Source organism: Neospora caninum, chromosome X (assembly GCF_000208865.1).
Source record: "Neospora caninum Liverpool complete genome, chromosome X".
NCBI classification, from domain to species: Eukaryota; Apicomplexa; class Conoidasida; order Eucoccidiorida; family Sarcocystidae; genus Neospora; species Neospora caninum.
In genome coordinates, this window is record NC_018396.1 from 3,284,128 (window position 1) to 3,305,858 (window position 21,731).

Here is a 21,731-nt window from a genome sequence, read left to right on the forward strand (position 1 = left end):
AATTGACAGAAAACGCGCACGCAAGGCCGTGGCCGACATAAGCAAAAACATCGACCGGAAGGATGCAGTGACCACAGAAGGCCGAACAGGACGTCCCACGATGCCACCACGCGTCGAGAGGAGAACGCAGGGTCACTAGAGCTCTCCCTCCTCCGGAAAGTGTGCCGATCGCGTGTTGGAAATCTTTTCGGGGAAACCCCAGTGAGAGGGAACAGGGCAGGACTGAGTTACACGACAGAAAACGCCGTCAACCAGAAAACACAGCGGGGAATTTGGTAGAAATGTTTCCGAGACCGGCGAGAGAACGAGGCCAGGAAGAAGACACACATCCGGAGAAAAGCGACTAGGAAGAAGAGGAGAGAAGACGCATGCAGCGGGATCGCTCCTTCATGCTCAACAGCTAGCTTACCTCAGAGATAGACACATGAGTGGGGCAGATGGGACACCGCAGGGTCTGTCGGCTGCGGCGAGATGTCACGCGCTCGACGCAAGAACTGAGTAACATCCACATCGGAGAAAACGACTCTTTCCAAAGTTGTCCAGATGCCGGAGCTGCACATTCATGGGTTCTGCGTTGCATCCTCTCTCTCTCCCTACAGATATCTATATGCACATATGTCTATATATATATATATATATATATATCTACATCTGTAGAGGCGTATGCACACCAGCGTTTGGATTGTTGAATCTATGCGAAGGTGAACTTTGAATCCCATTCCTGGTCACAAGCTCCACGTTGCTCGCGGATCGTCCGTCAAGGCCCCTACACCTTCCCGCATATTCCTAATATTCATATACACATATATCTATGCCGCTACATGTGTGCGAAAGAGTGTGGAAACCCATGATTCTTTGGTGTCGTGAGCAGTTGTGGCTGCGTATTGCACCGGACGAGAACGAAGAGACGTCCCTCCACAATTTGGTTCTTCTCGGCTTTCCGCTGCTTTCCGCAGCCGCTCTTGTGCGCACCTGCAAATGGTGTGGCCACAGGTCAGGAGAATCGCTGGATTTTTCGTCGAGGTTTGTTCGCGACTGACGGCGCACGTGAAGTTAGAGTGAAAGTGGAAGGCTGGGCCCAAATCCAACTCGAGAGCAAGCATCCCCCCGTCGCTAAGCAGTGGCGAAGGTGACCCCGAGGCCGTCCCAGGCTGCGGGGCTGCCCCGCCAGAGGCCCTGTCGGATCTGTGCAGCATCGCCGCCAGCGCAGGAAAGGCGGCGAGCGACGGCAGAACACGTCTCTGACTCCTGAGAGAAGCCCCGTGGCGGAAGACAGCCGCGGACCCGCAGAGACACTCGGCGCGTCTGCAGCGTGAGCAGGCGCCGGCTCCTCGCGGAACCTCAGCGGCCGAGAGAGACACGGGCGGGGCGCAAGGGAGACAGGAGCTCAGAGCGCTCGCCGCCGACGAGGACAGCCACGGGAGGAGCGGCGCAGAGAGAGACGCCGATGAAGCCGAACGAGAGACAGCAGGTGAGTGGGGCGAAGACTCGCCGTGCTGGACTCTGTGTGTCTGTTGGAGAAGAGAGACAGGCAAGAGCGAAGAAGCTCCACCGTTTGAAGACAGGAGGCTGGGGAGGAGGGCGAAGAAGGCCGCAGCCGAAGAGGCAGAAGACGGAAACAGAGGCGGCGAAGAAGAATACGCAGCGAGCGAATTCGGCGATGTCGGCGGAGGAGGCTCCGCAGCCAGTTGGGGAGACTGCTGGGAGACCACTTGAAGAAGCTGAGGAGCCAGAGGCACAGCAAAACGTCTCCGAGGGTTTTGAGGCATTCGTGTGTAACGCACAAAGCGGGGCAGATACATGAAGCACGTATGGAAAGGTCGCGGCAGGTGCAAGGAGATGCAGAGAGAAAGTGATGGAGATAGAGAGGCAGAGAGAAAGAGATAGATACAGAGAGAAAAAACGCAGAGGTAGCTTCAAGGGGAAGAAGATACGGACAGCTACAAGAGGTGAACACCTAGAGACAGACAGGCAGACAGGGAACGCGAAAACACACTCAGTTTCCTTGTATATTGTTCTTGTCTTCTCTCCACGTTCCTCGAAGGAAGACGCGGCATGAAGACGAGGCCAAAGACGCGTATTCAGGTGATGAACCCCGAACAGCAAACGAACAGGGAGAAGAAGACCAGATGAAGAACGAGTGGTTTCGCGTTTCAGTGAGTCACACAAAATCCCCAAGTGCACAGATATACATGCACGTGTACACGCGTGCCGTTGTCTCTGCAAATGAACTTACGTACACGTCCACGCAAATATAAATGCATGCCACCTAAAGCACCCCTATATATATATATATATATACAGATGTCTTTGTGTACAGTGAAAATCGCGAGGTGAGCTCGTTTTTGAACGGCCCTACTTGCATGAGTCGAGGGAGGGCGATATTTCCGGCGCATAGGAGGACAGTCAACGGGCTCTCGAGCGGAAGCGAGATCCGTCGCCACGTTTTGGTTCCGCCGCACGTGTGGCAGAGGTCTTCGGGGAATTCGTCCTTTTTCTGCATCTTTCGCGCGTTTGACTCTCCTCTCTCTGTGTTTTTCACCAGCAGACCGAGTGTCTCCAACTTCTTCTCGGCCGTCCTACCTTGCTTTCTCCCGCGATAGACGCGCCGACGCCGCCTCCGCGGAGCTGTGCCTCCACAGTGAAGACAGGCTTCTTGCAGAGGCGCGTCTCTATTTCTCTCTCGGGTGTCTCCGTTTCTCTCCTCGCCCTCTCTTCCACGAGATCGCCTCCCCGTACTCCGGCTGCGCATCCTACAGGAGGCTTCTCGTTCTCTTTGTTTCTCTTCTCCCGCTTCTTCTCTCCCTTGATCTCCGTCCACGAGGACTTCTCTGAGTGGCATTTCAGGGGAGAGCGCCTGCCTTCCTTCGCGGCCCCCGGCGAGGCCGTTTCCTGTGTTGCTCCTCACAGCCACGAAATGATTCAGACACCCACTCGACACAGAGACATGCTGCAAACAGTCGCAATTGCTGCACACGCAGCAGGTGCACATGCTGGATCCGAGACCGCCAAAAATCCCTATCCGGCGGATGTCCGAGTCGTCTCCAGACAAAGGCCCGCGAGCCTCGTCGCTCGTCCCTTCTTCGGTTTCGGAAACGTCTCGACTGGGCAACGCGCTGCTGTCGAGGCTCTGCTGTCGACTCGTGCTGGTCGACCCCACACTCTCCGTGCTTGGAGACGCCCCAGGGCTCCTCGTCGCATCTGAGAACGACCGAAGGGCGCAAGCAAAAAAAACACAGACAGTGAGGCACACAGAGGCAAAGAGAGAGACAGCTCGGAAAAAAGGGAAAAGTTGCCAAAAGGAAACACCGGGAAAGACGCGTCGAAGCACGGAAACGCAAAGTGGAAGCACGAGTGAGAACAACAGCAATCCTATAAAAGTATATACACGTGTAAATATATGTATATATATATGAATTTATGTATATACTCGTGATGTGTGCCTATTCACAGATCTAGATCTATTGATACCCACTCACATCCAAGGATATGTATGTATGCGCATTCTCCGGGGAGTTGCGTTTTCACCTGTTCTTGTATTTCTGCGTCTCCGTCCTTCTCTTTCGCCCTCATGGCAGCCGAAACTTCTTTCTTCTTCGTGCAGCCTCCCATGGGAGCTGCGTCGGTTGCCGCCATCAGTCGGGACGCAGCGTCTGGAGGTCGAGCCTGCAGTGCGGAGCAGAAAGATCACAGGAAAAGACCAGGTGATCGCCAGTTTACCTAGTTTCAAGGGACGACGCTCTGGTGCCAACAAGCGTCTGAGGATGTGCAACTCGGGCTGTCGTCTGCTTGCTCACTTTCTCTCCTTCCTCCGCGCGCTCTGTCGAACAACGAGCCTTCTTGGGACCCCAAGAGACGGGGAACCTGCTGCCGATAAATGCGCGTATGGCGCCGCCTGCTTTGCCGCTCGCCGTCGTTCCAAGACTCCCCTGAATGCAAACCGGAAGGACAATACACCGCAACTCTCGAGTAAAACATCACTCGGCATCTGCGATGTGAGAATGCGCATCTCCCGTTATCTCCTGGTTCTCTTTCTGTATCCCTCTATCTCTATTATGTCCACATACACATGGCTCATCTCATGATCTCCTTGATTCTCTACAGTCAGCGGTACACGCGCTCGCCGGCAAGTCTCTATGATCATGCGGAAAAACCGTACATTTATAAAAGTCTATTTTCGCATGTAAAAATGAAAATGCAGAGAGTGGGCTAGGGAGACAGACGTCCACTGGCACGTCGCATGCATGGCAAATCCTTGTCACGAGTTGTCATCGGCGGACGGTTCGTCTATGTCACTCCCTCCGCTTCGGGCCGGGGTTGAGAACCCTGCCTCTCTTTTGGCTTCACACTTGCGCCCCCTGAGGACCGTCTGTCTTTCCTAACTGCTCGGCCATGAGTCTCTCTCACCTCCCTGCTCGCTTGTGCTTCTCGCGGAGCTGTTGCCGACCGCCCCGACTCTGGAGCCCAACACGGTCGCAGGTGCCGAACTAGCTAAAAACGAAGACGGTGGCACCAACAAGCCTCCTGGACTTGTTGAAGGCCGCGAGCCTCGTAGAGAGCACAAACAAATAAGTATATATGCGAGGAAGATGCCCGTGGGAAAGTAGGGGTTTTCCGTCGTGCAAATGAGAGTAAACACGCATGAACCACATGCAGATCACAGCATGGACGGTAACTGCCGCGCTCTCGATCTCCCACCTGCAGATGTACCTATACGTATCTCGATCCCCGTTGATCGTTGCGTACTTGTTGCTTATCTCGCCTGGTAGATCTACCTACTCTTGTCCATGACGCTTGACTTTCCACAGAAAACAAGGCGCCTAGCACTGGTCTACCGGTCTACCTAGTTGTCGGTTCTGCCGATCTGTCGGCCGTCCTGTCTCTCCTAGCGAATCTGTCTGTTCCTCCTCTGTCTGCCTATCCATCTCTATCTCACTGGCTATCTCTTTGTAGCTCCTGCACGTACACACTGGTCCCTTCAGAGCGCGGTCCGGCTGCATATTTCGACGCTTCGCACGGAATTGCTGTTTTCCTGTCTCTGCCCCTCACCACTTTTTCCGAACTTCCCTGTGCGCTGGGAAAACTCGCTGATCTACGTTGCTGCTGCAACGCGTCCCTTTTCGGACGAGACGTCCCCTCTTCGCTTCTTCCTTCCTCACCTTGATGAGACTCTTGTTGGAGGCCAGAAAGGGTTCCTGAGCCCCCAGACACCCCTGTTCCCTGTCCGTGGCTGTCTACGCCGAGGGACACGTGTCTCCATCGCGTCGCCCCACCCGTGGGCCCTCCTGCGCGGGACACGCCCAGAGCCCCCGCGGGCAACGGCGGCGGAGGCGGCGGCGGCGGAGGGGGCGGAGGCGGTGGAGGGGGAGGAGGCGTGACACCCGACGCTCCGACCCCGCCCGTGGAGCCCGTTCCTCCCGCAGGTTGCGCAGAACTCACTGGTGGTGGAGACGCAGGAAGCGACGCAGGCTGCGTCACGAGTCCGCCACCTGGGGATGTGGGGTGCGACGTCGCCGGCGAAGCGAAGCCGGCCCCTGGGCCGCCGAGCGGGCCTGTTGGCCCTGCAGCTCCAAAGGGATCCAGGAAGCTCGCGCCGAGAGTCGGGAGAGGCGGGGGCGGGGGAGGGACAAACGAGGAAACAGTCGGGGCGTGGCCGCTGGCGCGAGAAGACGCCCCCGGCGGAAGCACGGGAGCGCCGAGAGCCAGGTTCCCCGAGGCCGAGACACTTCGCCCTGAACCCGAGGAAGGCGGGAGCGACGTGTCTCCAGGAAACACCGCCTGACCACTCCCCTCGGTGCTGACACTCCCTGTCGACCCCGAGGCAGTGGGAGAAGCCGTGACTCCACCGGCCACCTGAGAGCTCGCCGCGTGTGCAGAGGAAACGGACGCGGCCAGGTTGGCGCCGCCCGAAGCGCCCGGACGCATCCGTTCACCACTGGTCTCGACTCCTGTCGGCGACGCAGAAGCCGCAGCTGCGTGGACGGTGCCAGGAACACCTACCACCTGCTCAGAGGCGACTCCTGGCGAAGTGTCGGGGGGCGCGGGAAGCGGCGGGGGCGAAGGGGCGGATGTGGGGAAGGAGAAGGCCGCGGGGAATGTCGGGCCTTGGGAAGGAGCGGCTGGCGACGCCCCAGTGGCTGCCGCAGGCGCATTGGTGTCTCGCTCGCCCGCCGCAACCGCCACGGAATGCGAGACCGCTGCTTCAATCATCTGCGCCATCGCCAGGGCGCTCCCTAGAGCCATCGATCTGGCGAAAGGCAGGCAAGAGACAGAGACCAGTCAAGGCAAACGGAGAAGAACAGGACGTCGACGACATAGGCCTTTCAGACACACGCAGGCGATGCCCAACACACGAAGAAGCGACAGCTACACACATGCAAAGCTCCGTGTACACATCCGCATTAGTCACCCGTCTGGGCTTACGTCCTGTCGGAGCTGCCTCGCCACTGGGCACCCTGCTCGTCGCCCCCTTCGAAGCGTCCAGGCCTTCCACTCTCCGTCGCTGTTCGAGGCGGGTCTGGCCCGCGAGGCCCCGTCGTCGTCTCCGCTCGGTCTCTCATGAGCATCATGACAAGGCCAGCTACAGAGGCCGCGGCGTCTCGTCCCCGTCGTGTCTCCTCTCTTCCAGTGGAGAGACTGTGAGGGTGTGCCGACCCCCCACTAAGACGGTCTCCTGTCCCGGAACCGGTGCGCGCAGCCCCGGCTCCAACGCTTCCTTCTCTCTCCGCTCCTCTCTGGTGCCGGCTAGCTCGCCGCCGCCCGCCACCCCGTCCCTGGGCCCGCTCGAATCTTCCACTTCTCTCGCCGCCGCTGCCGCCGGAAGAGAGGAAGACGCTCCTGTCGCCTCGTCTCCCACTGGGACCGCCATACGGCGACGCGGGCCACCTCGAACCTGAGTGTGACACGGCCAAAAAGGTGCAAGAGCAGAAAGCAGGCAATGAAGGAGAGAGGGAACGAAAGACAGTGAGAAAACCAGGTATCGCAGCGAGAAGTCTGAGTCTGGCGGACCTTTGCCCGACAAAAACAAAAACATGCAACTCGAGTCCCGAGGACCTAAGGAAGTCAAAACCTCGGAAGAAGCAGCCTGAAACTTCCTGATGCCTGCGTCTCCGGAGTCACAAGTCCACAACTGAGAACGGCAACGATGGAAGGGAAACCTGCCACGCCAACAAGCCCCGAGGAGACAGTCGCCCCCTAGAGAAGAGATTAGGGCCAAAAGAAAAACGAGAAACAGCACGGTGAAGTGTATCCCAAAGGGAACAGAACACCCCTCGCTTCCGCGCCCTAACCGCCAAGATAAGAAAAGGAGGCGCCTGGGCACCAACATTGAATCTACATGGATCGACACCTCTCTATGTCTGCCTATAGCTATCTTCGTAGCTATCTGCTCCTATCTACCTATCTCTATACGTACCGAAGTGCGTGAAAACAGCTGTTGCAGAAGTGCGTGCATTTGGACGTACCTTCTAAGAATGGAGCAGACGCGTCGCGGTCGGGTGCCCGGCGGCTCAGTTCATGTCCGCGGTGCTCCTCGCTGACAGGAGAGTGCAAATCAGACTAGAAACGCACTTCTCCGCCGCCTGGACATCTCGAAAGACCTGCGGCCTCCTCGTGACATTTTCGTCTACGTGTATGCGTGATGTTAGAATCCAGATGTGCTCAACCCCACGTGCCCCTAGACCGCTTGGACGCATCTTCACAGTATCCGCGCATACACTTACACTTTTATACATAGATACATCACGTACGTGCATCTCTGCGTACATGTGCACAGACTGGTCGTTTGAAGGAGGGAGGCGAGAAACGCGCGAAGAGCAGAACACATGCGTTGGCGTCCCCGTGAGGACCACGAAAGAGTGAAGAGGATGGATCTACGGCGAAAAGAGGACAGTGAGCTTTACCTTCCTCGTTGCAGGAAAGCCGTCGCAGCGCTGCTTTCTCTGGCAGCGAGGCGCGTGTCATCTTGTCCTTCTGGTGCGTCGCCGAATTCGTCTTCTCCGTCCAAAGCTCGCATCACTTCCTCGAGGTCGTCCTCTTCTTCGTCCTCGTCTTCCTCGCTCTCGTCGTCGTCTTCCCCCGCCACTGCCGCCTCCTCCTCCCGCCAGCCCCTCAGCGCCTCAGCTGCAGGAAAAGTCTGCCAGCGTCCGGCTGAGAGAAACGCGATACGAGCTAGAGACAGATACCTTGCCTCCACAGTCCCTGCGGCGCCGCGGCCGGCTCCGAGGCCCCGAACCGCCATCGCTGCGAGCCGCCGCGCCGCGGCTCCAGTCGCCCCCGCAGGTGTCCCTTCGCCTGCGCCCAAGCTGCGCCCGAGCACGCCTCGCATCTGGGCCCGCAGCAGCATCGCCCGGGCCTCGAGTGCGAGAGGGCTGATCGCCCCCCTGCTTCCCTCTCCGGCGCGGCCTTGAGCGCTCCGGGCACTCTGTCGCCCGTGGCGGCGCTCCCCCCGAGCCCCGCTTCTGGCTCCACTCTCTGCGGGGGGCTCCGGCGCGCCTGTCCCTTCCTGGGGTCGCGCAGCTGCCGCGGAGCTGAGCTGACTCAGACTGGTGGTTCTGCGTCGCCTTCTTCGCCGGCGACTTCCTCGCCGGCCACCCTCCGGCTCGCCTTCTCGACTCGAGACGAAAATCCCGCCGCTCGTCTCGGTGCTGCTCCTACTGCTGCTGCGCAAGACTGTGGAGTGGTAACTGGCCGCGCTGCGGTGCACGCGACTAGGCGACGTCGCGTCGCTGCCTGAGGCTCCAGACTCGCGTTTCGCCGCCGGGGCTTTCCCCCGGAAGACCTCAACGAGCCCGCGGCGCCGGCACCGCGAGATGGTGCACGGGCGCCAGCGGAGCCCAAAGACGGGGGGGCCCTCCAGAGCCTCATTAAGCCACAGCGATTCGAGGATCTGGTGACGCCGCCTGCCCCTCCGCCGCTGGGCTTCGAGAAAGATATCCACTTCCCTGTCTCCGTTCTCTTCCGACTCTGTAGCCCCCAGGTGAGCGTCACCCCGTCGCGGGTCGGAGCCGTCGCCAGGTGGCGAACCATCTCTGCCGTGGTCTCCTGTTGAACCGCGCTGTCTCCCAAGCGGCGCAGGGTCGTCTTTGGCGGTCGCCCACCCTGCAGAACATAAGGCAGCCGAGACTGGCGAGAGGGACAGGCGCGCGGGCGACTGTGGGCCAGGGTCTCCGCCGGCCTGTGGGGCCGCGTTCGGTGTCCGCTTTCCCGAGACCCCCGCAGCCTCGATCGGGTCTCCTCCCCACAGACTGGCCAGAGGCCCCCGAGGGCAAGTCTTCCGGGCCCCGACGCGCCGCCCTGCAGACTTGCCACGCCGTCCACAGACGCCCCCCGGCGCCCCTGCCGCGCCTCTGCGGCCTCCCAAGGCGTGAATTCGGAGGATCCATCCGGGCTGAATGTCGCTGATGGGAGGGAGCCTTCGGAAGACGGTTCGACTGCACACGGCAGCGAGCGCTGCTTGTCGAGCGACTACCCCTGCAGTCCCTGAACTCTGGCTGCCGTTGCTGCTCAGACTCTCTCTTCTGCTGCGACACGACTCGCCGTCTGGCAGCCAGGGCGCGACGCCACCCAGCAGTGGGGCCGCAGTGGACTCTCCCAGAGAGACGAGTTGCTGTCCCACACACAGCCCGCTCCTCCCGCAACTGTCTCGAAACCGCCCCCCGGAAATTCCGGCGCACCGCGTGAAGCGCTGGCCGCGAAGGTTGCATGTGCCTAGGGGGGCCAGGGCAATGGGCGCCTCCATGTCGTCTTCCTGCTGGAACGCGTCTGGGAACCAATCGGCCCAACGGTCAAATACGTCTTCTCTCTTCGCATGCTGACACGCGGCGAAGAACTGCAGCGAGCGGACCTGGGGCGGAGAGAGAGGCACCTCGGACAGCAAGGGCGCCTCTTCTGGCTCGGCATCCGCGGCTCGGGACGCCACGCCCGCCATCGCCGCCGCGGCGCCTGATCCCGAGTTGAGCGCTGCGATCGCGGCCGCGTCGACGGCCGCGGCCTGTCGCTCTGTCTCCGCGAGGACGCCGAGGTACCGCCCTATACAGGAGATCGTCGGGGAGAGGCGAGGCGGCTCGGGCGGGAGAAGGTGAAGGAACTCCAGGGGAATCCCCGCACGCGCCGCGGCCGCAACCGCTTCGGCGTGCCTTCGGTCCGACTCGTCGGGGAGGTAGAAAGTCGTGATTCTCGCTCTGCGCTGCACAAGACCACTCGCGCTGGCGCCAGTCCCGTCTTCTCCCGCCTCACCCGCGCCTCCTGTCCCCTCACTGTGCACACTCTCGCGTCTCGCTGCCTGGCCATGGCGTCTTCCAACGCCGCCGCGGTCGCCTCTGAGTTCGCTTCGTTCTCCCTCTCTCGCGGTCTCTGCACCCCCCGGGGTCTCTCGCGGCAGCGATGTCCCTGCGCCCCCGCCAGCGCCCCACGCACGCGTTTCCGCCGTCTCCGCGCGCGCCTCCGGCTGTCTCCGCCCAGAGATCACATCCCACAGCTCCTGAAGCGGTCCTCGACGAGGTGCCGCAGGCCTGTCTCCCTGACCACTCGGCCCGGAGGCGCCCCACGTCTGGGGGACGGCGCCTCCAGTCGACGCTGGAGGCAGGGCGAGGGCGGGCATGGAAGCGCCCCCTGGGGGCGACGCATGCGCTGATAAAACCACAGACGCGTTTCGGTCCTCAGAGACGCGGAACTGACTCTCCGCGAGCGGCTCGTCTGGCCGACTGCCAGGGGAAGAAGCCGGCCGACAGACAGGCAGAAGCAGCCCTATTTCGCAAAAGGCCCGCCGGAACAGATTCAGCACTCGGGTCCACTCCGCTTCAGACACGAGGTCTTTGTACGGCGTGGCCTCGGCCAGAGGCGGCGCCGTTTCGTCTTGTGGTTCTTCCTTCTCCGGCGCTGCCGAAACATCGCCTTCCCGACCCGCGGCGTCGGAAGAAGGCAGAAAAGACGCAGAAGCACATTCGCGGTTCTCGCCACTCACAAGCAGAGACCCTCGTCCCGCCGAGCTCTCCCCCCCTTGGCTGCAAGAGGACGAGAGACCAGCACTGGAAACGCCAGTTCCACCGTTGCTCCCGCCCTCCGGTCTGGCGGCTGCGTTGCCTAGGTGAGGGGCTAGCTGTCTAGGATCTCCAGAGAACGAAGCGTCCAAAGAGACAACCTCGCCTGGTGGGCAGCCAGACACTCTCTCGGTTTCCTTGGTTCCTCGCGGGCTTTCCGACGGGGGCGCCTCGGTGTCTCCGGTTTGTGAAGGAAAGGAGGAAGAAACAAACGCTTCGTTTTCGCGTTTGGCCGATCGCCGGCCGAAGAAAGCAACGCACCCCATCAGGCGGCAGACGTCGGCCTTGTGGTAGCGCCACAGAGGAGCCAGGTGGCTACGTGAGTACAGCAGCGCCTCCTCGATCGACGACGCAGGAGCGGAAAGAAGAGACAGGAACTGCAGGGAGAAAAGGTGAGACACGGACCACGCGAGACAGAACCCAGACAGTGAAACTGCACACGAAAGAGAACCCAGACCGTAGAACTGCACATGCCGGAAAGGACTCAGTGACGCAGTGGTACACTTCAGCGATCAGAGGTGTGAACAGGAAACACACGGATAGCACACAGAACTGCATGCGGGTCAGGGCAACGTAATGATCGGGGACGTTTACCTTTTCCCTCAGTAGCATTAAACGCACACATATATCCTCACGTGGCAACTCCACTTCTCTATCTATATATGTCTGTATCTATGCATATTTATGGATGTAATGCACGAGTCGCTCACACGTTTAACAACCAGGCTTGAAACATGCGGCGTCCAAAACATATCTGTGCGCGGGGCGAGGCGTCGGGAACTCTCGTCCTCACTCCTGTTTCTGCGGATTGTCCGGGTTATCCTGAAAACTCGCTTTTTAGCAGGAAACCGCCGGAATCGTGCCCCGTAAACCTATACATATTTTTTAAAAGATGCAGTAGACGCGGTGCAATGCCGAAACCAAAAGATTCCGGAGTGGTACCTTCAGTTTATGAAGCTCGAAGTGGAGCGTCGCCAGCCGCCGTCTGTGGCGCCGTTTCTGCCTCCCGAGCCAGTGCAGAGCTAAATCAATGCCATTCTTTCTGGATCCAGCACCTAGACAGAATCGGAGTGTCCCTTCCTGCCCCTCGCACTTGAGCCGCCACTGAAGAAGCTGGTCGTCGCGCGTCCTCTCGAGGCGACGGAGTATCTGCGGTGAGGAGGCAACGGAGCCACAGAGAAAGACTAAACTACGGGAAGCGTGGGTCAGTCGTGAACGAAGCGATAAAGGTATCCTGAGGCCATTAGCGCCGCTCGGTGCTTTCCGGTAACACAAATATATACATATATATATATATATATATATATGAGGAAACACGCCCTGTGATTTCGTGAGGAGCTCCTGCGGATGTGTAAATCACTTCCAGTTTTTTAATGTCTATTTTTTGTGTACTGAATGCCTTCAACACTCCTCTGCCTCGCCTGTTCCTCCTCTCACTCTCATCCATCCCCACCCCTGTTCACCTCTCGCCCTCTCTCGCCTCTGTATGTATCCCTTTTCTCCTGTCGACGCCGCAATCGCTGTCCATAACTCCCTGCCTTTCTGTTCCCTCCCCGCTTTCTCTGTCTCTCCCTGTCTCTGCCCTCTCGCTCTTTGCACTTTGCCGTTCCGTTGCTTCTTGGCTTTCCTGCCTTTCGAATCTTTTCCCCACACCCCTCCGTTTTGTCCTTGGCGCATCGTACCTCGTGCAGTTGCACGTAAGCAGCCTCGACCTCTCCAGGCAGCAGCTGGAGCCTTCCAGGCTTCCTGGTTGACCGTCTGGGCCCCCACCAGGCTTCTTGCGGAAGGCATGCACTCCTCGCCTCCGTTGGTCTCTCCTCGTGTTGGTGTTTCTGCGCGCTCTCCACAGCCCCTCCCCGACGCTCCGCGGCTCCCCACACGCCCCCCTCTGGCCCCTGGGTGTCTCCGAGACCGCCGGGCCGCGCGGCCCTGTCCTCTGAGCTGCGGGCACCCGCCGTGGTGTCGGCGGGGCTGAGGAAAGCAACCGAAAACGATCCCGAGGAAAGGCAACTGGGCCGAGAGCTGGCGGCGCCTCCGCCGCCTTCGGAAGGACAGGAAAGCCCCTCTGGTCTAAGCGGCACCGCAGTCTTCACCGATGGAGGCGCTGTGTGAGGCCAAGCAAGCGACAGCGGGCCGCCATACGTCGATGCATGTCCTGTCTCTCCGTCGACTTCCTTCGCCTGGGTTTCGTCGCGCCCCGCCTCATCCCGGGAAGCTCTCGACGTCGAGGCGAGAGCAATTTCTGCGCCTTCGTTGGAAGGAGGAAGAACGTGGAAAGCAAATCGGAGCTTGCTGTTCTGCGAGGCGTTTTCCCCGTCTGAGCCTGTCTCTTCCTCGCCACGTTTCCGCGCACGGAGACTTCCTGGGTCTCTCTCGGCACTCTCCGTGGCCCAGGTCTCTTCTCTCTCGTCGAGGTGCCGGTTTCCGATTTCCTCGGAGCTGTTTTTCCTCGAAGTCTGCCCTCCCTCATCCGTCTGACTCGCGAGACTCGTGAAACGGGACCAGCCGCAACAGTCCACACACGGACAATGAACGGCCTCAAAGATAAGCTGTTGTTCGGCACTGCAGAGAGAGAGCAGAGGGGAGGAAGCCCATACAGACGGAGACAAACACAGACCGGCGTAAGGCAACCTGAACCGAGCGTTTCTGCGTCGGGGTCTCAACTCGCAAAAGCATAATTCCCAGTGACTCACTCAGCCAGCACTCCTCTCACACGAGACGATCCGAAAAACGACTACATCCGGAGACGGAAAAGTTAGAAAAGCGTCGCGCAATTTGGCCGCAGCGTCGCCTCCACAAAAAACAAATATATATGTATATATAGCACCTGATGGAGGTGACGAGGGTTGTTACTTTGTGCATGTGTGCCTGCTTTACAAGGGGTCTGTATACTCCGTTCTCAGTGTTTCCCTCCCCGCCCTGGCTGCGCGCTCTTGGCTGTGTGGAGCACTGCGGTGTCTTTTGTCTTCTGTGTCGCAGATCCAGCGAGCTCGCACACGCCACAGAGAGGAGAGACGGCAGGCCAACCCACCGTCCCCTGCCCTGGTGTCGGCGCGGCATTTCCTTTCCGTGTAGAGAGGTTCAACTCACCAAAACTGCGCGTAGATGTCGAACCAGCCGCAGTGGAGGAAGTGGAGAGCAAGCAGCTTGGCCAGCAGCAGATCTTCACTCTCCATGAGGTGTTGCCGGACACAGAAACGCTGTCCGAAGCCTTCCTCCCGATGAAAACTCTGGAACGCAAACGCGGCATTGACGCTGCTTCCACGTGTACACCAGGTGCGTTTGCATGCGCGCGTCGAGGAGCGAAAACTGGCGCAGCAAAGGTGAGGAGAAATCCTCCGATCCACTGACGGCCGACGGACTGAGGGCGACCTGCCGTGAGTGAGGAGAAAAACGCCTGTAGGGTGCTGGCTTTCTAGCCCAACTGAAGGCGTCTCTTCACCGGCTTGACTCTTTCTTCGCCACACAGCCTCGAGGGTTGTGTCTGCTCCGTTTCTGCCTCTCTGTCCAGCATCAATGCCTTCAGCGACAGGACCGCAAAGGGTGCCTCGCCATGTCCCTCTGCTTCCTTCGGTCTCCATCCTTCTTCGTTGCTCTCCGCCCCCATCTTCCTCTCCTCGTCCTCCTGCAGGTGCGGCTACCCCGCTCGCCTCGTGCGTCTGTGCCCCCCTACGCTGGCCCTGAGAAGACGCAGGCATCGCGCAACCCTGGCTAGCTGCATCGGTGTCTCGGTCCTCTGTTTGTGTCTGCTGGTTAGCTGCCTTTTTTGCCGCAGCTGCTTGTTCGTTTCGAGCGTGGAGAGCAAAGAAGAGCTGCTGCTCGGGTGGCGGCGGAAGCACGCGAGTTGCGGGCGCTGGGTCTCCGGGAATAAGCCGGTCGATCGCCCGCGCGACGCCGTTCAGAGTCAGCTGCTGCTCTTTATACGTTTCCGCCAGAGTGTGCGTCACATCTAGAGCTTGCACTTTCTTCTGGAGGCTTCGAATCGCCTCCGTCACTGAGGAAAACGAAGGGAGCGGGTCTGTCTCAGCTCCCTGTGCCGCCCAGACTTTTGCAGACTGCGGAGTGGGTGGGAGAACGCCCTGCGCCGAGCCCGCAGCCGCCACGTCCCCGCCAACAGACGCGAGAGGAGCGGAGGCGCCTGAGGGCGAAGTGGCAGGCACACGAAGCCGAGGAGCGGGGAGACTGTAGCTCGGCAAGACACTTTGAAAAGCGGCGGAAGAGGGCTGACTCGCTGCCGCAGGCGACAGCGCTGCCGAGAGGCACGGCGACGCCAAGGCAGACGGTAAAGGAGGTGAGGGCGACCCGGGCGGAGGCGACAACCCCCCTGTCCCCGAAGGGAGACAAACGCATGAGACTGCCAAAGCGCTTCGGCTTGCTCCTGCTTCTTGTCCACCCGGTGTCCCCCCAGGAACGGCCCGGAGGTTCTCCGTGGCATCGACAGGGGCACCGGACAACTGCTTGGCTGGCGGCTGCTCATCTCTTCTTCCCGGCGCTGGGGGGCCAGAGCGCGAGATAAGATCCTGTGGTGCAGCGGTTTGTCGTTCGCGCGTTTCTCCTGTGTGGCTTACATCCGAGTGCACAGGCGCACCTTTGCTGTCAAGACCGGCTTCCCTCGACGTCGGGTCATCTCGCTCGCACTTCACTCCCCGCTGTGCCGAGTTGGGTTGTTCTCCACTGGCAGTCTCGGCACTCTCTCCCGCCCTCAGCCCGCCTTCGGCCTCCTCGCGCGAAGGGAGAGACGGAGGAGAGGCAGGGAGAGGCGAGGGAACAGGACAAGAACCTCCTCCAGCAGTCGGCCCCGCGTTGTTCGATGACGTCAAGAAGCGACGCGGGCCAGAAGGCTCCGTTTTGGTGTCATTTTGAGACGGTGCAAGAAAGGGACGGGGAGGCACCGAAGTCCCAGGGAGCGCGTCCGTCGCGGCGAAGCTCGAAGGATCTGCCCGGCACTTTTGTGCCTCGGCTGCAATGGCTGCGGCGCGAATCTGATCTTTCGACTCCTGGACGCGACAGACACGGCGCCAAAAAACAAACACGGCAGAAACGAAGGTGAGGGCACGGATAGCACGTGATGTGGCGCCTGAAACCAGAGAAAGAAGGGGCGAGGCGACACGAAGAGAAAAACAGGAGAGCGAAGAGTAAAAGATTCAGAGGGAGAGAGGACGAAGACAGGAAAAGCGTCCAGCGCAGGCAGAGCCTGCTCGGTACGCAGGCGCCGGTGGAGCGATGGATCGCTGCCAAATCGTTCCATACACAAGGCGGTAAGCCAGAAATCACAGAAGAAGCCACCCACGTACTCCACAATATCCCTCGCCACATGTTTTCACATGTCGTCGGGCGGAAGGAAATGCTGCTGCGACATGTATACATACCCCCATGGGTGCGTATAAATGAAAATATACCACAGTGATTCGGGGAGAGATGGCATATGAGGGGCCGACTCACAACAATGACCTCGAGGAGGAGATCGAGGTTTCGGGTGAGTTCATCGCAGCTTTTTCTGTGGCGTTTTGCCGCCTGTGTGACTTCCTCGTACAGCGCAACGAAGGGTTCGCGTCCGGCTCCAACGACTGTGAGGGGCGTGGCGGCGCGTTGCATCCAAGGCGCGTCTTCGGTGTGGTTCGCGCAACTCCCCGCTCGAAGTGGCGCTGGCCCGGTCTGCTGCGTTCGCCTATCCGCATTCTCGGGGCGTTCCTCCGTCGCATTTTCGCCAAAGGCAGAGACTCCCGGCACGCCATTCGCTTTCCTCGCCTCGCGTTCGTGTGGCTGCGCACCGAAAGACTGAGACATGGACGGCAGTCGCGAGGAAGGCGGAGTGGGACTGTGTTCCCCAGTCGTTGGGCGAAAAGGAAGGAGGGAGCCGCGTGGAACTGAGTTGCGATCCTGATGCAAGACCGAAGAGATCTCGCAGATCATCCTCTTGCGTCGAGTGCTCACCCTCCGCCAATCTGTTTCCACTGCGCGATTCGGACAACACACAGGAGCCCCGACGGGGCCCACCGCGAGGGCCTGACCTCGACTCGCGGCGGCGCGCCAGCCAGCAGATGAGCGAGACCGCGGGGAACCGAGCTCCCTCTCGTCCAGTGGAAAAGACGAGTCTCTGCTGGCAGACGCGCCCGAGGAAGACGCGACAGACAAAGCCGAGGCAGAAGAAAGCGAGAAAAAAGCCGAGGGTGAAGAAGAGGGGGGATCCCCGGAAGCGAGAGACAGGTGCCGGTCCGACGCTCCCGAAAGAGAGGCCGTGGAAGACGGAGGACGAGAGGAAGAGGGAAGGGAAGAAGACGAAGAAGGAAGAGAAGAAGAAGGAAGAGAAGAGGAAGAGGGAAGGGAAGACGAGGGGAACGAGGAAGAAGAGGGAAACGAGGAAGAAGAGGGAAACGAGGAAGAAGAGGGAAACGAGGAAGAAGAGGGAAACGAGGAAGGAGGTGACGAGGAAGAAGAAGGCAGAGATGAGGATGAAGACGGAAGAGACGAAGAGGAAGAAGAAACGCCTGTGTGAGGTTCCGGAATGGGCTCAGGGTCAGCAAATGAAGAGAAGAATGAAGCTGAAGAGGGAAGCGAAGCGGTGGCCGAGGATAGAGCTGGCAAGGACGAGTCAGAGGAAGCCGCAACTGCTTCGTCCCGCGTCCTTCCAGGAACTGCGTCAGGTTGCACACACGCCACACGAAGAAGAGGCAGGAGCACCGACAGACTCATCTGACGCGGCATTCAGGACAATGGACAAGGCAACACACGGCAAGAACACGAAAACAGAACGGCGCCCACGCAACACATGGAAGAAACGAATGCGAAACGGGCCGCCGCCAGAGTCGCTCACATCGAACTACAGATAGGATACGACGGCGTCAAGTGACTTCATAGTCTCAGACACGACCTACAACGCGAGAAAGCGAGTCCCTTCCTGTGCCCAAAAGAAAAACATAGAATTCTTCACATGCACCGCGCAGGCTAGCCACTACATGCATATATATATATATATATATATAAGGGTGTCGAACGAATCTGCACAGAGGTTGTCTCGGGCATTCCGCAGCACCGAAGAGTTTGGTGTGTCAGCATTTGCACGCAACCCTAAACTCTAAAAATCTTCAGGGATGCAGGCGATCCGCAGACAAAGGCTTCCGAAAGCAGTACCCTAAGCCCTAACCTGCCACTCCGGGTTCGTAGGTGGCAACTCCCTGGCGCACTTAAGATCAGGAATAACGGGAGCTAATTCAAGCGGATGGATGTGGATACAGAGATACTGCAGATCGGGATGCACAGCGCTTTACGATATAAATGTTACACTTAGTTGCATGTACATGGAAAGGTTTGAACAGACACACGCTGACACGGGTCACTACGTGGAAGAAGCAGTAGACCGGCGGGAACCAGGACACCCATTTGGGCACTGGCAGTCGCATTCAAGACGCAGTTGTGCAGCAACCAAACGGAGAGAAGGGAGACAGTCGACATCCAAATGAGAGTTGGAGACGTCGAGAGAAACAAGCGTGTACGGCCCAGCCAGGTGCGGAGACCGATAGGAGCCAATCAACCGTGACCCGCAACTTAGATGGCTTCACACACCAACAGACAGGGGTGCAAAGAAATGAGGTTTGCCCCGAGGAATCCCCTACAGAGACAGATGTGTGACTGCAAGCGACCCGCTCGAAGAGCTTCGTTTGCTCCTAAACCTTAACCCCCAAGTAAACAGAGCTCAACTGATGAACAGCTCGCAACCCGAAAGTTCGGAACTTGCTGCCCGCTCACCTGACCGATCGGCGTGAGGCATGGCTAGAGGGTGAACCTGCGCCCCCGCTCACGCCTGTAACGAGCTGAAGGAACCGCAAGTCTCTCAAGGTGGAAGTGGGAGAGGCGCGACGTTTTTCGCGACGACAATTCGGGTAGTCCACGGCGAAGCAGACGTTCTGTGAGTCGAGGAACGGGGCTTCTGCCTGCGCTGTCCCAGCGAATTTGAAAATACGCGAGAAAGCGACTCACAGATACAGAGTCGTGAAGAACGGGGTTCGGTCTCGAAGACGACGCGGCAAAAAAACGGCCTAGATTACCCGCGCAAAAAGGCTGTTCAAACGCCTCTCTCTGTTTTTGCCTCGTCCACTATGACTCCTCACGGTTCCCATGTGCGTCACGGTGTACATACACGTAGGCGCGTGGATTGACCTAGCTGTAACGACTCAAAACACATTTGAGGGATAAGTGCTAAGAGCAAGATAGGCCAGGAGAAGGTGGCATTTGCATGCAATTGTCTGTTCCGCGAAAAACTGAACTCTCGTTCCAGAAACGCGGTTTTTGGTCTCGTCGTGTCACTGCGTGCCACCGTTGACCACATCACGCACGGGAACCTGAGAAGGCAAAAAAAGACACATTTGGAAGGGTTCAGAAGTCTTGCACACAGGGTGATGGCCCCTCCAAGTCAAACTGCGAAGTCTCCGGCTCTTCGGTTTGGTGTTTCTCCGGGAGAAGTCAGGACACAGCCGGTTAGCCGCTGCCCCGGCTTGCTATGGCCCTCCCTGTGGTACTGCTGCCTGCCAGGTGAGACACCAGACAGGCGTGAGGCAGGGCCCGAAGAGAGAGAACACAGATACGCGCAAAGCAGTGCAGGGTGTCCTCGGCAAAAGAGAGTGTTGAACATATGAAGGCGGCAGGAAGATGGTAGCCAAGCCGCGAATGGCGGCTAGTGGCTGCCAAGTTGAGGCCAGGAGCTGCCGATTGCCGAAAAAAACGTGGAAAGGACAGAGCGTTGAAACACGTGGTGCCCGCAAAAAAAGAGCTTTTCTCCACAGGACAAGCTGGAACGGAAAGGCAACGGCAAATCAGCGTCGCTGTTTGCTCCGCGCACCCCCTGGGAGAACGAACGACAGTTTGAGGAGGGTGGAATGCGGAGACGGCGTGGCGGGGAAAGCGCGAGGAGAGACAAGAACGCCGGTGACATTCCGTTTCCCAGCAAGCTGAGTTTTGTACTATTGAACTTTTCCGAGCCAAGATAAAGCTGAAAGGCAAAGGAAACCTTGCAGAGATGCCCGGAGACTCTTCGGGTGGAGGGTAGCAGCCAAGCCAGCCGACAACAGTACGACGAAAAGATCCAGTAGCCGAGAGGTTGGCCTCCAGGACAGGAACCCGGAGACACACGCACTTCCCAGAAAGTGTTTGAGTTAAAAAGAATCTCTAACTTCTCATGATTTCGTCTAGAAATATGCTCATATACACATATATGCATACACACTATTGAGTCACTCATAGCACATATACGTGGGGATACTTACAGGTTCCCAGCAAACGATCGGATGACTAGGCTAGGCCAGTTCGGATGCGTGGTAAGAAAGTGAGCTCGCTGTTGCAGTCACTGCACGGTCAGGGAAAGCCGATCGTCTTTGCAGCGTTTTAAACATGAGACTGAAGCAGCGGTGGCAAAAGGGGGGGAAAAAGGAGGAGGCGAGCTAGTTCGCAAACTGTACTCGCCGTTTCAGATTGTGTTGGATCTCTCGACGTGGTCTGTGAATGCCCTCGGAGAAAATCGCGGGAAAACCGAGTCCGCGGAGCGCCGCAGCGACACAAACACCGTAGCACCGGTGGGTTGGCAGAGAACATCGGCTCCGAGACCGCCTATCTGCCCACCACCCTAGTCACTCCGAAATAAATACACCTGCCTCTAATGGAAGTACGTATATTGAGCTTTTTCGTTTTATCGCGAACAGAGGTTTGTCTACAAGAAAACACACATGGAGGGAGAAGAGAGAACCGATTCGAGATGTCGTAAGCCAGGTGTCATGGCATGTTGCGGATGTCAAGCTTTCTGTCAAGGGTCGCGCGCCTGCAGTGGATCTTAGCGAGCAGAACGAATGCCCCGGCTCTCCAAAATACAGAGCATAGCAGAAGACGTCTCTGGAGGGCAGACGAGAGGCAGGTGAGGCTCGAATTCAAGCATCCGAGACAGTAGGCAGCGGCCTTTGAGCCCCCGTAGAGACCCAACCGAAGGAAACTACGCAAATCCGCGAGTGGAGCGCGGGAAATCTTTGCACTCCGATGACACATAGAGGCATATATATATATATATATATATGGCAGCAGGAATCGATTCGTGCCTTATATACGCCGTCATTCACTGCTCCACCAAACGGGCGAGAGCTCGAAGGCTAGCCGGCGCCCCGCAAGCTTTAACTACTTCCTCCTCAATCCACATTCGAGCGGCTTTGTCGTCTGCATGTAGACAAATGCACACACTTCTATGCACACACGTGTGCGTATGCATCCTGTGCATACGTCTAGATGTGCCTTTAAGCAATAGTTCTGCAATTATATGAAGGACAGTCAAGCGCACAGAAACGAGTACGTCGCAGTTGCGTGGGTGCGAAGTCCCGTCACACCAACAGAAAAGGAGGATTAAAGAACGGGACGGGCGCCTCTTCCATGTTTCAGTTGAAAAAAACAGGTGGGGGATTCTCTATTCGACTGTGACCAGGCAAGGTGGTTGAATGACGCTCGGTTGTCCCGTCTGGTGGCGGCGGAAAAGCTGCTCCAGAGAAGCAAAGAAAAGCTACGCTTCCAACAATGAGGGCTGCGTTTCTGCCTTGCGTGGCTTCGTAACCGCGTGATGGAGAAAATTTAGGTGCCGCTAAAGAGGAATCAAAGTCCAACTGCAATTGTATTGCTGGATGAAAAGCCGGTTTTTCTAGGCTCGTTCACACCTTTAAGGAG

General features: G+C 58.5%; 1 protein-coding gene across 1 annotated transcript; it reads right to left on the reverse strand.

The window, feature by feature from the left end:
• Positions 1 to 135: 135 nt before the first annotated feature.
• Positions 136 to 16,826, reverse strand: NCLIV_048620 (hypothetical protein; the record flags this gene model as incomplete). The annotated part of the gene is made up of 15 exons (XM_003884414.1): positions 136 to 222; positions 410 to 494; positions 973 to 1,721; positions 2,584 to 2,831; positions 3,798 to 3,929; positions 4,408 to 4,491; positions 5,160 to 6,247; positions 6,424 to 6,892; positions 7,464 to 7,534; positions 7,902 to 11,416; positions 12,722 to 13,601; positions 14,130 to 14,269; positions 14,402 to 15,177; positions 15,628 to 16,036; positions 16,482 to 16,826. The coding sequence occupies 15 exons, from the start codon at positions 16,824 to 16,826 to the stop codon at positions 136 to 138; spliced, it is 9,078 nt and encodes a 3,025-aa protein (XP_003884463.1).
• Between the last annotated feature and the right edge of the window lie 4,905 nt (positions 16,827 to 21,731).